Raw genomic sequence first — 12,893 nt, 5'->3', positions numbered from 1 at the left:
TGGATGGATGGATGGATGGATGGATGGATGGATGGATGGATGGATGGATGGATGATCTGACTTAGGAGAGGGCAGCTTCATGTCTCCAAGGGGGGATGAAACCTTTGATTCTCCATCTGCAGCCCGATCCTGCCGTTCTGCTTCCTCAGTGAGCTCGTGTAGGATTCCAGCCAGCCAGAGAGCATTTGAAGTTTCCCAGCACAAATCAAATGGTGGAACTTAAGCTTTGGAGATGCTTGGGAGTATGTCGAGAGTCCATATAGCACTTTCAGTAGCAGAATGTTCATGTACAATTGTTTGCTGTACTAAAATGACTTTGGAAAATGTAGGATCCCCTTGCAAGAGACAGAAAGAATCTGTAAGGGGGAGACACGCTCATATTTGCAAGGTAGTCAGCATAAGCCAAATCCTTCTTGTAAGCTGAAGGGGTTTGTTAAGGGAATAGACCTCACACAGCGGACCCTTACAAGATGGAGGAGGAATTTGCCATTAAAGAAGATGAGAGAGAATGTGTTTGTATGTTAAGTGCCATCAAGTTGCTTCAACTTATGGCAAACCTGATGAATCGGTATCCTACGAAGCCCCTACGAAGAGAGGCTTAGAGAGCTGGGGATGTTTAGTTTGGAGAAGCGTAGGTTCAGGGGGGACCTGATAGCCATGTTAAGGGAGCAGCAGTGGCGTAGGAGGTTAAGAGCTCATGTATCTAATCTGGAGGAACCGGGTTTGATTCCCAGCTCTGCCGCCTGAGCTGTGGAGGCTTCTCTGGGGAATTCAGATTAGCCTGTGCACTCCCACACACGCCAGCTGGGTGACCTTGGGCTAGTCACAGCTTCTCGGAGCTCTCTCAGCCCCACCTACCTCACAGGGTGTTTGTTGTGAGGGAGGAAGGGCAAGGAGCTTGTAAGCCCCTTTGAGTCTCCTGCAGGAGAGAAAGGGGGGATATTAATCCAAACTCTTATTCTTCTTCTTAAAATATTTGAAGGGATGTCATGTCGAAGAGGGAGCAAGCTTGTTTTCTGCTGCCTCAGAGATTAGGACACGGAGTAATGGATTCAAGGTGCAGGAAAAGAGATGCCACCTAAACATTAGGAAGAACTTCCTGACCATCAGGGCTGTTCGACAGTGGAATGCACTACCTCGGAGTGTGGTGGAATCTCCTCCTTTGGAGGTGTTTAAACAGAGGCTTGATGAACAAAAGTCAGGAGTGCTTTGATTGTGTGTTCATGCATGGCAGGGGGTTGGACTTGATGGCCCTCGGGGTCTCTTTCAACTCTATGTTTTTATTAAAACAACGGCATTCCTCAAAGGCAGTCTGCTCAATGAGAGCAGCTGGGATCATTTACTCTCCCACGCAGACCAGATAGCACCCTGTTAATTTTAATGTAACGCCCTTCAATATATTGTGTTCACGTCATTCTCTGTAATGGAGCTTGTCACAGTCTGCAGTACTGGAGCAAAGTGTTGTTTCTCTTTAGCGTCAAACTCGTGCCCCTCCAGATGTTATGGACTACAGTTCCCATCATCCCCTGCCAGCTTTTCCCATAGAATAGTTTCTGTTTTAAAGTTACCTATGAGATCTCTGACAGTATAGTCTTTAGCAAAACTATACCCTTTGACACTCATTGGCTTCAAAAGGTGCAGGTTGGCTTGGGCTTGTCCTGTCAGTCTCTCGGTGTTTCCTTTCTATGAGGAGCTTCAAAATCAAGAGCCAGAGCCAGTGAGGTAGGATTCCCACTGTGTTCCCATGTTCCACACACTTTTAGCCTAACCTGCCTTAAGGAGCTGACGTGAAGATAAAAGGGAGAAGGGAATGATGTAAGCCCCTTTGGGGCCTCTGTTAGGAAGATATGCAAGGTAGAAATGAAGTCAGTCAAACAAAATTAATTCGTACAGCCTTCCGGAAGACCTCTAAATGTCATATCCTACTTGGGGCAATTCTCCAGATTTTCTTGTTCTCCATTTTTGTTGTGGTCAGTGCCTTGCAAGCCATTCCCAGCTGGGCTTCGTTCTCCTCCATCCCCTGTCATCTGCCCCTTGGCACCCTGGCACCCCGGCACCCCTGGGAGCAGCAGTGGCGTAGGAGGTTAAGAGCTCATGTATCTAATCTGGAGGAACCGGGTTTGATTCCCAGCTCTGCTGCCTGAGTTGTGGAGGCTTCTCTGGGGAATTCAGATTAGCCTGTCCACTCCCACACACGCCAGCTGGGTGACCTTGGGCTAGTCACAGCTTCTCGGAGCTCTCTCAGCCCCACCTACCTCACAGGGTGTTTGTTGGGAGGGGGGAAGGGCAAGGAGATTGTCAGCCCCTTTGAGTCTCCTGCAGGAGAGAAAGGGGGGATATAAATCCAAACTCTTCTTCTTCTTTTCATCTTTTTCTGTGCTTTTGTCACTGCTGCAGAAATAAGACGCTGCAGATGGAGAAGATCAAGGCCCGCTTGAAGGCCGAATTTGAGGCCCTGGAGTCGGAGGAGAGGCACCTGAAGGAATACAAGCAGGAGATGGACTTGCTGCTGCAAGAGAAGATGGCCCATGTAGAGGAACTGCGTCTGATCCATGCTGACATCAATGTAGTAAGTGACACGCAAGATTGGGGAAAATAAATGTTCATGGGGTGGCTTTTTATGTGCAGGGAGGTCCGATCCTGTGCTTAGCTCCTAGTCTTCAATGCCTGGTCTGAACAGGCAGATCCTATTCAGAATCAGGGGGCATACATTGAAAATGCTGGGGGGAAGAATGAGGACTAATAGAAGGAAACACTTCTTCACGCAACACGTGATTGGTGTTTGGAATATGCTGCCGCAGGAGGTGGTGATGGCCACTAGCCTGGATAGCTTTAAAAAGGGCTTGGACAGATTTATGGAGGAGAAGTCGATCTTGATCCTCCTTGATCTGAGATTGCAAATGCCTTAGCAGACCAGGTGCTCGGGAATAGCAGCAGCAGCAGAAGGCCATTGCTTTCACATCCTGCACGTGAGCTCCCAAAGCGAGTAGCCGAATGCTGGACTAGATCAGTGGTGGTGAACCTATGGCACGGGTGCCAGAGGTGGCACTCAGAGCCCTCTCTGTGGGCACGCACACACAGAGTTCGTCATGTGATAATAGTGTAATTATTTCAGGGAGATTATTAGCATTAAACTTAAGACCTAGTTTTGGGGAAGCAATGTAGGTAACCCTGTTAAGCGCTATTAAACCCTACTGATTTTCATGGGAAGAACTAAAGCATGATCCTTTACCTGGGAGTAAGCTCGGTTGCTGGCAATGGGGCTTGCTTCTGAGTAAACCCTCCTAGGGTCATGATTCACCCGTTGGTAGAGTTGCAGGGTTGCTTCAAAGCAAAGCCACCGACTACCAAGCTTACTCCTGAGTAACATGCACCTTGGAGCCAACCATTTTTTCTATACTAAAACCTCAGTATTCAGGTTAAATTGCCGTGTTGGCACTTTGCGATAAATAAGTGGGTTTTGGGATGCAGTTTGGGCACTCGGTCTCAAAAAGGTTCACCATCACTGGACTAGATGGACTCTGGTCTGATCCAGCAGGCTCTTTCTTATGTTCTTATGATCCTGTGCTTAGTGTTTGGTCTTTAGCAGGCAGTATTTAGTCACAGCTGTTAGCAGGGTTGCCAGCACTCCTGCTATGGCAAGAAGCTTCCCTACAGCAACCCATGTTGCCCACCATCTGTTCAAGCACTGGTGGGAGAATTCTTATAAAATAAAAGTTGGCATCATGTGTGCCGTTACATTCTTTCTGGGGGAAATCCAGATGTGACATTGAGTAGCTCTAGGAATGGCTGGAAACTCTACAGTAAAATTATAGAGCTTCCAGAGATTCGAGCTACCCAACAGCACTTCTGGGTTTTCCTGGAAGTGACATCATGGCACACATGATATGACTCACCACCCCCAGTCCCCACCCCTCCACACTTCCACCCTAGTTGTTAGCAGGAAAGGGGCCAATCTCAGTATTTGGGGGGGGGGGCGAGGTCTCTTTTTCTTTCTCCTTCTGCTGGGAAGCAGACCTCTTGCCTTGGCTGTGAAGGCAGCAGTCATTTTTGGACCATGTGCTCATCCAGGGAGCTCACTCAGCCTGCCAGGTAATGAGAATTCTTTGCAAACTTCTAAGCTTTAGGGGCTACCCGTGGTGGCGAACCTTTGGCACTCAGATGTTATGGACTAGTGATTTATCAGCCCCTGACAGCATAGCCCGAGGTGGCTACAATTCCCATGGCCAATTGGCCATGCTGTCGAAGAGCTGATAAATGCAATCCTGCTTATGGAAGTGCAGTTCTATTTTCAACAACTGCTTGCTAGGGTATGTTAAGAGATAGGGGCAGGGGATTTGTGTTTATATCTCCTTTGCTTTGGAAACCCTTGCTCAATCTGGTGCTGTGCTAAAAGATACTGGTAACTATTTTATTTTTAATAAATACTTTTAAACCTTAGGCGTGAAGCAGGTTCTCTGCCCTTACGAATGCCCCACTGTCTTGGATGCACCTATCTAGTGGGAGGGAGGAAGGCTAAGCAGCGGGCAAAGCAGCTTGTCCTCGGGACCTCAGACCTCCCTGTGGGACCCAGGAGAGGGAACCAGGAAACTGAGGCAGAGGCCTCCGCGGTTGGAAGAAGTTGAGGAGCCTTAAGAACATAAAACTAGCCTGCTGGATCAGACCAGAGTCCATCTAGTCCGGCATTCTGCTGCTGCGCGGTAGCCCCAAGGTGCCTTTGGGAGCTCACATGCAGGATGTACAGCAATGGCTACTGCTGCTGCTCCTGAGCACCCTGTCTGCTAAGGCATTTGCAATCTGAGATCAAGGAGGATCAAGATTGGTAGCCATAGATCGACTTCTCCTCCATAAATCTGTCCAGCCCTTTTAAAGCTATCCAGGTTAGTAATATCACCTCTCCTGTGGCAGCATATTCCAAACACCAATCACCGTTGGCGTGAAGAGTGTTTCTTTATTAGTCTAATTCTTTTTAGCATTTTCAATGAATGCCCCTGGTTCCTAGTATTGTGAGAAAGAGAAAAAAATGTCTCTCTGTCAACATTTTCTACCCCATGCATATTAATTTCATAGACTTCAATCATATCTCCCCTCAGGCATTCTCTCCAAACTAAAGAGTCCCAAACGCTGCAGCCTTTCCTCATAAGGTGCTCCAATCCTTCAATCATCTCGTTGCCCTTCTCTGCACTTTCTATCTCATCAATATCCTTTTGAGATGTAGCACAGAACTGATCACAGTACTCCCAAGTGCAGTCGCACCACGGCTGCAGAGGCATGACAATCTTTGCAGTTTTATTATCAATTCCTTTCTAATGATCCCCGTTTTCCACAGCTGCCGTGCATTGAGTTGACATCCCCATGGAACTATCAACTAAGACGCCCAAATCCCTTTCCTGGTCTGTGACTGATAGCACTGACCCCTGTAGCGTGTATGTGAAGTTTGGATTTTTTGCCCCTATGTGCATCACTTTACATTTTGCTACATTGAACTGCACCAGGGAACCCTGACCTTCCTCAGCGAGCAATTCCTCTTGGTCAGATGGTGGCAGCGGGTTACCTGAAACCATGAGCCCTCCCAGGAAAAGTTAATAGCACCGTGGGGCTTTGGGGGGGGTGTTGAATGGGCAAAGCAAGCCCATTCATACACCGACTAGGTTTTCCTTTTCTTCTAAATGAAGCCTGTTGGGTGACCTTGGGCCAGTCAACAACAACACAACACAAGCCTTTATTGACATATAAAACAGGACAAAATTTTAAAACAATACAAGGTTAAGAAATGCAGTTAAAACTACTAATTTCCGAACATAAAATTTGCAACAGTTTCACAAAGAGCACATCAGAGCTGTTCAGGAGATTGGGTATCTTATAACTTGCTTATGCCACTGAAATTTATTGCAAGAAAATGGAGATTACGTGTATTTCATGTGTCTTACTGGCCATTTAGGGCATAGAAACAGAGAATATGCAAGATGTTTTTTTCACCGTAGTCATATCACATGAACAGACTCTTTTAGAACATTCCATATTCTTAAATCTTCCCTCCAGCAGAGCTGATGGCAGCACATTACATCTTGCAGTAGCCAAGAATCTCCTCTGGGTGGGATTAATCAGCAGACGAAGACATGCTGCCATAATTCCATGCTCGCATGGGATTAATAATGTAGTCGGAGAACAGGTTGTCTTGGCACAAGAGTCAAATTATGAAACCTTGGGCCAGTCACAGTTGGCTCAGAACTCCCTCAGCCCCACCTACCTCACAAGGTACCTATTATGGGGAGAGAAAGGGAAGGCAATTGTAAGCGCGGGACGCAAGGGGAGAAACAGGGTATAAAAACCAACTCTTCCAGTGTGAGGCAGCTTCATGTTGTGACGGATACAGACTCGTGAACGTTTGTTCTGTGACAGTTATCCTTGAATGTCATGTGAGAATGAGGGTAAATCACAAACTGACCACCAAGCCTTCTCCAGGATCTCAAAGGCTTCCGGTCACAGAGGTCCACTTCTTTTCCCTACTAAAAATGGGAGGCACCCATCCCTCTGCAATGTTTGGTCGACCATTTCACAGTCTTTCTGTGCTGTCAGGAAAGTTGTTTATCTCACCTGCTGAAGAATGCCTGCTTCCTCCTGGCTCTAGATGGAAAACACGATCAAGCAGTCGGAGAACGACCTCAACAAGCTCCTGGAATCCACCCGCCGCCTGCATGAAATTTCATAAGCCTCTACTGAAGAACGCGTGTATGAACGCTATGAGGATGGCAGCTGGGCTGCAGAGGTTGCCAGACTTTGTGTGAGGAGGAAGAGAGAAACCCTTGAATGCGCAGACAAATCTGGTTTGGCGGGGTGGGAGAGCTGGCTTTAACCGGAAAAAAATGGAGTATTGTATTGTGTAGCTTCACATCGGAAAAGTGAGTTTTGGTTGCCCCATGGTGCTACAAGTTCTGAAGGACTTCAAGATCTTTGTTCAGCTCGCTTCATGCTGCTCGATGGACATCTGCTGGTGCTTTTGTTCCTGGGCTACCTGATGTCACTTCCAGCTTTTGGTCTTAATAGCTGTGCTTAATTCATGTACAAATTACTTCATGACTTTATCATAGAGTTTCCACTTCCTTAACCTTCCTGATGTCACTTCCAGCTTTTCCCAGATCTCTTTATAAACTATGCTAATCATACCATTCCCATGGTTTTTATCTCAGCATTTCCACTGATTCCTAGAGCTACCTGATGTCACTTCCAAGGTTTCCTATCTCTTTTTATTTAGCTATGTCATACCATTACTATGGTTTTATCATAGAGTTTCAAGTGATTCTGAAAGCTGCTTGATGTCACTTCCAGAGTTTTCTGGATCTTTTTTTATTTAGTTACACATACAATACTTTGGAATTTACACATCTATAAAGCGAATGCCAAGAGATGTGGTATGTTTCTAAGATAATGTGGTCAAAAAGCTCTGCTTGTCCTTGTAAAAATAATACATTAGTTTCCAAAGTAATTTTGATTATTTGAACATTAAATGTTTTTCGGTTTGCGGGATAAGGAATAGCTCTCTGCTGCATGATGTTTATAGTTGTACTTCTTTGTCTTAGTATTTGATCAGTTTCCTTGTATTTGATCAATTTCCTATATTGCTTTGTCTTAATTTATTGTTTGCTCTTTCTTGCTATTGCCTCCCCTTCTTGATACTGAAAGCACAAACAAGGAATTAAGACAAGGACATACAGTTACACCTGCTCAGAGGGGTTTTTTTTGGGGGGCAGGGTGCGCTCTCCTGAAATCCTTTGTGAAGGCAGGAGGAAAGGGGTTAATTTGGAACAGGCAACAGATGGAGAACAGTGTTTGTTTCCTTTCCCTCGCTGTTTCTCCACTCCCACTCATCCCATTGTACTTGTGTGCATTGTGTAGCTTGGTCCTCCGTTGGGGGTGAAGACTGAAGGGTGAAGCCAGGTACCTGACGGGAGAAAGACAAGTGTTGAGTTGGGGCTTGAAGAAAGCGGGTGAGCCGGTGGCATCATGGAGTTTTTCTAGGAGGGAGTTCCAGGCATGAATAATCCATTGCAGAGCTCATGGGGTACAGGAGACAAGTGGCTACTTCTGGCAGATCCTTTTGGAGGACCTTTTGGACCACTGCAGGAGGTTTGTCAAATTCCAGAACCCCCCAGCAGTGTTGGGATGTTAGAAGCGCTATTTTGCATTTTTTTTTTTTTTTTTTTTGATTCTAAAGCAAGCTTCGTGTGTGAAACTTAATCGTGGCTTTCAGCGGCGAAGCCTCCTGTCGCTTTATGCCTTGTGAGTTATCTTCTCTGGCTTTGCTATTGTTCCTTGGTTGCCCTCGACCAATCAAGGCCTGCACAAAATGAAGGAAGGAGAAGCAGTACAGGATTACTGAAGTTCTCTATGATTGCAGCAAGGACTGTTACTAAGGGATTTTTGATTCTTAATTGCGTTGTATACAGTTGTAGAGTGGAATGTTTTGTATGTTCACACCGTCTTAGATAATTGGTCACCTTTACTACTTTTTCCTTCACTGAGTAAATGGTTTAGTTTAACACAGGATTTTTTTGTATGCATGTATATGATTGTCGCAGTAGGACTGGCGGTGTGTTCATATGTGTAATTTGCTACCTGTATGTTAGTCCTATTCGTAGTAGTTATGCCTTCTAAAAAGCCCCAGGATCAGAGGTGGGATCCAGCAGGTTCTCACAGGTTCCCGAGAGTAGGTTACTAATTATTTGTGTGTGCCGAGAGGGGGTTACTAATTGGTGATTTTGCCACGTGATTTTTGCCTTAGCTACTCCCTCCTCACTGCCAGCAGTAAGCGGCGCCAGAACCTGGTAGCAGTTTTGCCCAGCAGGTGCACCGGTGTGCGCGCAGCCTGTAGCCCGCGCTCGCGCATTCATTTCCTGCCCAAGGACCGGGCGCCCAGAGAATGCGTCTTTGCTACGAGCCCCGCCCATAGGAATGCTCCCCACCTCGGAATGCCCGGCCACACCCCTGTCATATCCCGCCCAGCCCCATTGGCGCTATGCCACAGTTTGAATCCCACCACCATGGGAACCTGTTACTGAAAATTTTGGATCCCACCACTGCCCAGGATCCAAAAGACAGCTGTGATCATAAACGGTGTGAATTGTCTGTCTGTCTTCTTTTGTCTAGTTACTTTGAAAAGCAGAAGGCGGAATGGCAGACGGAGCCACAGGAACCTCCCATCCCGGAGTCTCTGGCTGCGGCTGCGGCGGCGGCACAACAGCTGCAGGTGGCCAGGAAACAGGACACCAGACAGACGGCCACATTCAGACAACAGCCTCCGCCTATGAAGGTATGGCCTTGCAGGGCAGAGTCCCATTCGGACTGTTTGTTGGCAAACCGCTGCAGCTGAGGTTGATCCCAGGAACACAGCCCTGTTATTTGGGAGGACACTGAGCCAGGAAGCCTTCAGGCTTGTGTGCTCCCACCTCAGCCCTTCCTTCTCTTACTCATAGGCCCCTTCCACACACGCAAAATAATGCGTTTTCAAACCACTTTCACAACTGTTTGCAAGTGGATTTTGCCATTCCGCTTTGACAGCTTCAAAGAGCACTGAAAGCAGTTTGAAAGTGCATTATTCTGCTTGTGCGGAATGAGCCATAGAGCCAAGAACAAGCCACAGTTTGGAACAAGCTAACAGTTGTGACACCAAGTGACAATCTGATCTTTCTAGCTCACCTGTTTCTATGTCATATCCCAATAGCAGATACATCCTCACTGCAGTCTGTACCTATCGACCCTGTTTCCCTGAAAATAAGCCCTAGCATGATTTTTCAGGATTTTGGAAGGATCGCTTGAACATAAACCCTACTCCAAAAATAAGCCCTAGTTACAGATTCCCCGGCGCAGCTGATCTGGTCACGTGGGCGGGGGGTGGGGGGCGCAAAAAATAAGACATCCCCTGAAAGTAAGCCCTAACGCATCCTTTGGAGCAAAAATTAATATAAGACCCTGCCTTATTTTCGGGGAACTTCCATTCATTTCGGGGAAGTTCCATTCATAAAATTACACATCTCTTAGGTACATGACCTTTAACAAGTAGCTGGCTAATCTCCCAAGCATATCAGGATCATTACTATTTAGTAATTTTACCATTGATATTTTGGACGGTTTTTTACCCCTTATGGATGGTAATAGGACTTCTCTCTGTGCGTTGTATTTTGGACAATAGTATAAAATGTGTTCCATGAGTAACCTGTCTGGGGACTCTGCAGCCCCACTCAGGCAAAGCCGCCGGCTGTCTTTGTCATGCGTGGAAACGTGGTTACTAATTGGGATGCTTTGGTCACCTTCCAGGCTTGCTTGTCGTGCCATCAGCAGATCCACCGGAACGTTTCCATTTGCCCGCTACAGTAAAGCTTAAAAGCGATGTCTGAATCCCAAAGCAGGCTTCCAAGAGGAAACAAGACGAATGAAGTAGCAAGGGGAAATCAGCACTTCTGCTGGAAGGAAGCTGGTGACCCTATCAGACCTCCCCCAGCCCTTTTTTTTCTGGTAGAACTGTAAAAATTTGTTGTAATAATTCAAGACGAAGCGCCGCAAGCTCTGAAGCTTTGTTTCTGTTTCGTGTGATGTAAGCACAAGGTTTTTCCTTTGATCCTGATTCCTGACTAGTCTTTGATTGGTTTCTTTGTAGGTAGATAAAAGCCGAGGGTGGGACCACGACATAGTTCAGCCTTTCAGCTTTTTGAATTCTGTGGAGTAGAATCTGTCCCAGTATCCCGTGACTGACTAAGGACATTTTATACAGAAAAGGCAGCTTTTATCCATTTGAAGAAATGCATTTCACAGCAGTGGCATAGGTGTCAGGGGTCCATGTTTCATTGAGCAGTCCCAGCATCCCCTGCCAGCATGAAAGTGCATTATTCTGCTGGCAGGGGATGCTGGGAACTGTAGTCCATAACATCTGGAGGTCTGCGAGTTTGAAACCTATGGCGTAGGAGGCTAAGAGCTCCTGTATCTAATCTGGAGGAACTGGGTTTGATTCCCAGCTCTGCCGCCTGAGCTGTGGAGGCTTCTCTGGGGAATTCAGATTAGCCTGTGCACTCCCACCCACGCCAGCTGGGTGACCTTGGGCTAGTCACAGCTTCTCGGAGCTCTCTCAGCCCCACCTACCTCACAGGGTGTTTGTTGTGAGGGGGGAAGGGCAAGAGATTGTAAGCCCCTTGGAGCCCTTCTACAGGAGAGAGAAAGGGGGATGTAAATCCAAACTCCTCCCTCCTCCTCCTCCCTCCTCTCTTCTTCTTCCTCCCTCCCTCCTCCTCCTTTCCTTCCTTCCTTGGTTCCTTGTTCTTGTTCCCTTCCTTGTTCCTTTAGTTCTTGTTCTTGTTCTTCTTGTTCTTGTTCTTGTTCTTCTTCTTCTTGTTTTTGTTCTTCTTCTTCTTCTTCTTCTTCTTCTTCTTCTTCTTCTTCTTCTTCTTCTTCTTCTTCTTCTTCTTCTTCTTCTTCTTCTTCTTCTTCTTCTTCTTCTTCTTCTTCTTCTATCCCAGTTCATGTGCAGAGATTTTCAGCACTGTCTGTAGCAATGTAGATTAGCAAAGTCCCAATCTGCACATCATACTTCCAGCTGCAGAGCTTAGCAGTGTTCAAAGGCATTTCCAAACCAGCTCAGACCTATCAGCAGATGCCGGCTTGTTGGATTTCAAGGGCATTCTTAGCTTTGGGGTCAACTAGATTTTAGAGGCATCCTTTGAAATGGGCAGTTGCCTTGGCTTTTCGGAGTACTGGTTCAAACTGCTGCCATATTTTAAATAAAGACAGTATTTGTGAGTTGTTGTTTTTTTAAAAACCTCCCCCAACAGTTTTTATATCCTTTTGTGTTCAGTACATGTTTGTCTGTTTCAAGACTGAATATTGGCATATCCCTTCTTTTAACCAAGGTTGTCAGTAAAGTTTTTCTTCCCGGTTTGGTGTTTTCTTGACTAAGACTCTGTGACTTCATACTGTAATCCAGGGTGGTTGGTCTCTATGTTGCTCCAGATGTTCATAAACTACAATTCCCACCAGCCCCTGCCAGCATGGTCAATTGGCCATGCTGGTAGGGGCTGATGGGAATCATAGTCCATGAACATCTGGAGCACCATGGCCATGCTGGCAGGGGCTGATGGGAACCGTAGTCCATGAACATCTGGAGGAAAATAGGTTGGCCACACCTGCTGTAATCATATTTTTAACTTCATCCTTTCCCCAGGGCAGTTTACTTGGTTTTCTCCTCTCTTTTCTCCTCACAGACAAAGTGTGAGGTAGGTTGGACAGGTAAGTTGGACAAACCTGTGTGGTAGGTTGGAGATCGTAACCCGCCCAAGGTTACCACGTGAGCTGTATGGATAAGTACAAATTTTAACCCAGATCTTTCCCATCCTAGTTTGTCACACCCCACAGCTTTTCCAGCAAAGAAGGAGGCTGTGAAGGTAATAAAAAATTTGGACACTTTGTCATAATTAAACTTTTCCACACAGAAAAGACCTTTACGGCCCTTTGCACACTGACAGTTTTCCGCTTGGCTGTGTGTTTCACAGTGGGGTGTCTCCACGATTCCTTGTTTACACGCAAAGAGGTTCGCTGTTTCTTGCCTCCAGTCTAGCTGCCATTTTGCCTGCCCCCTGAGGGGAACGTTTTTGCGTTTGGGTGGTGGGTTGCTGCCTGTTTATGATTTTTTTGAAATGACTATAACTTTGATCTGTTGCTCCTGAGATAAATTGAAAATGTTTAAATTCAAAAAATACAAAAAGGAGCCCCGTTTGATCCCCTGGGAATGCTGACAAAACTGCTCCTGTGTGGGCAGGGAAGACAGAGAGGAGTGGAAAAGCCAAAGCAAGCAAAATGCATACCACTCTACTCCGTTTTCCCTAGGCAGGCTTTGGAAACCTGGGGCT

The 12,893-nt window shown here is 46.5% G+C and overlaps 1 protein-coding gene across 1 annotated transcript in view; it reads left to right on the top strand.

Moving 5' to 3' along the window:
* The window catches only part of LOC125442918 (zinc finger C4H2 domain-containing protein-like), a 12,998-nt gene extending 2,624 nt beyond the window's left edge, over window positions 1-10,374 (top strand). The window contains 5 exon segments of the mRNA XM_048514704.1: window positions 2,398-2,569; window positions 6,632-6,703; window positions 6,705-6,784; window positions 9,148-9,310; window positions 10,315-10,374. Of these exon segments, the coding sequence (XP_048370661.1) occupies window positions 2,398-2,569; window positions 6,632-6,703; window positions 6,705-6,784; window positions 9,148-9,310; window positions 10,315-10,374 (547 nt within the window).
* The last annotated feature ends 2,519 nt before the right edge of the window (window positions 10,375-12,893 follow it).

Source organism: Sphaerodactylus townsendi, linkage group LG13, assembly GCF_021028975.2.
Source record: "Sphaerodactylus townsendi isolate TG3544 linkage group LG13, MPM_Stown_v2.3, whole genome shotgun sequence".
NCBI classification, from domain to species: Eukaryota; Metazoa; Chordata; class Lepidosauria; order Squamata; family Sphaerodactylidae; genus Sphaerodactylus; species Sphaerodactylus townsendi.
Note: the sequence above shows the minus strand (reverse complement) of the source record. Positions and strands in the feature narration are given on the sequence as shown.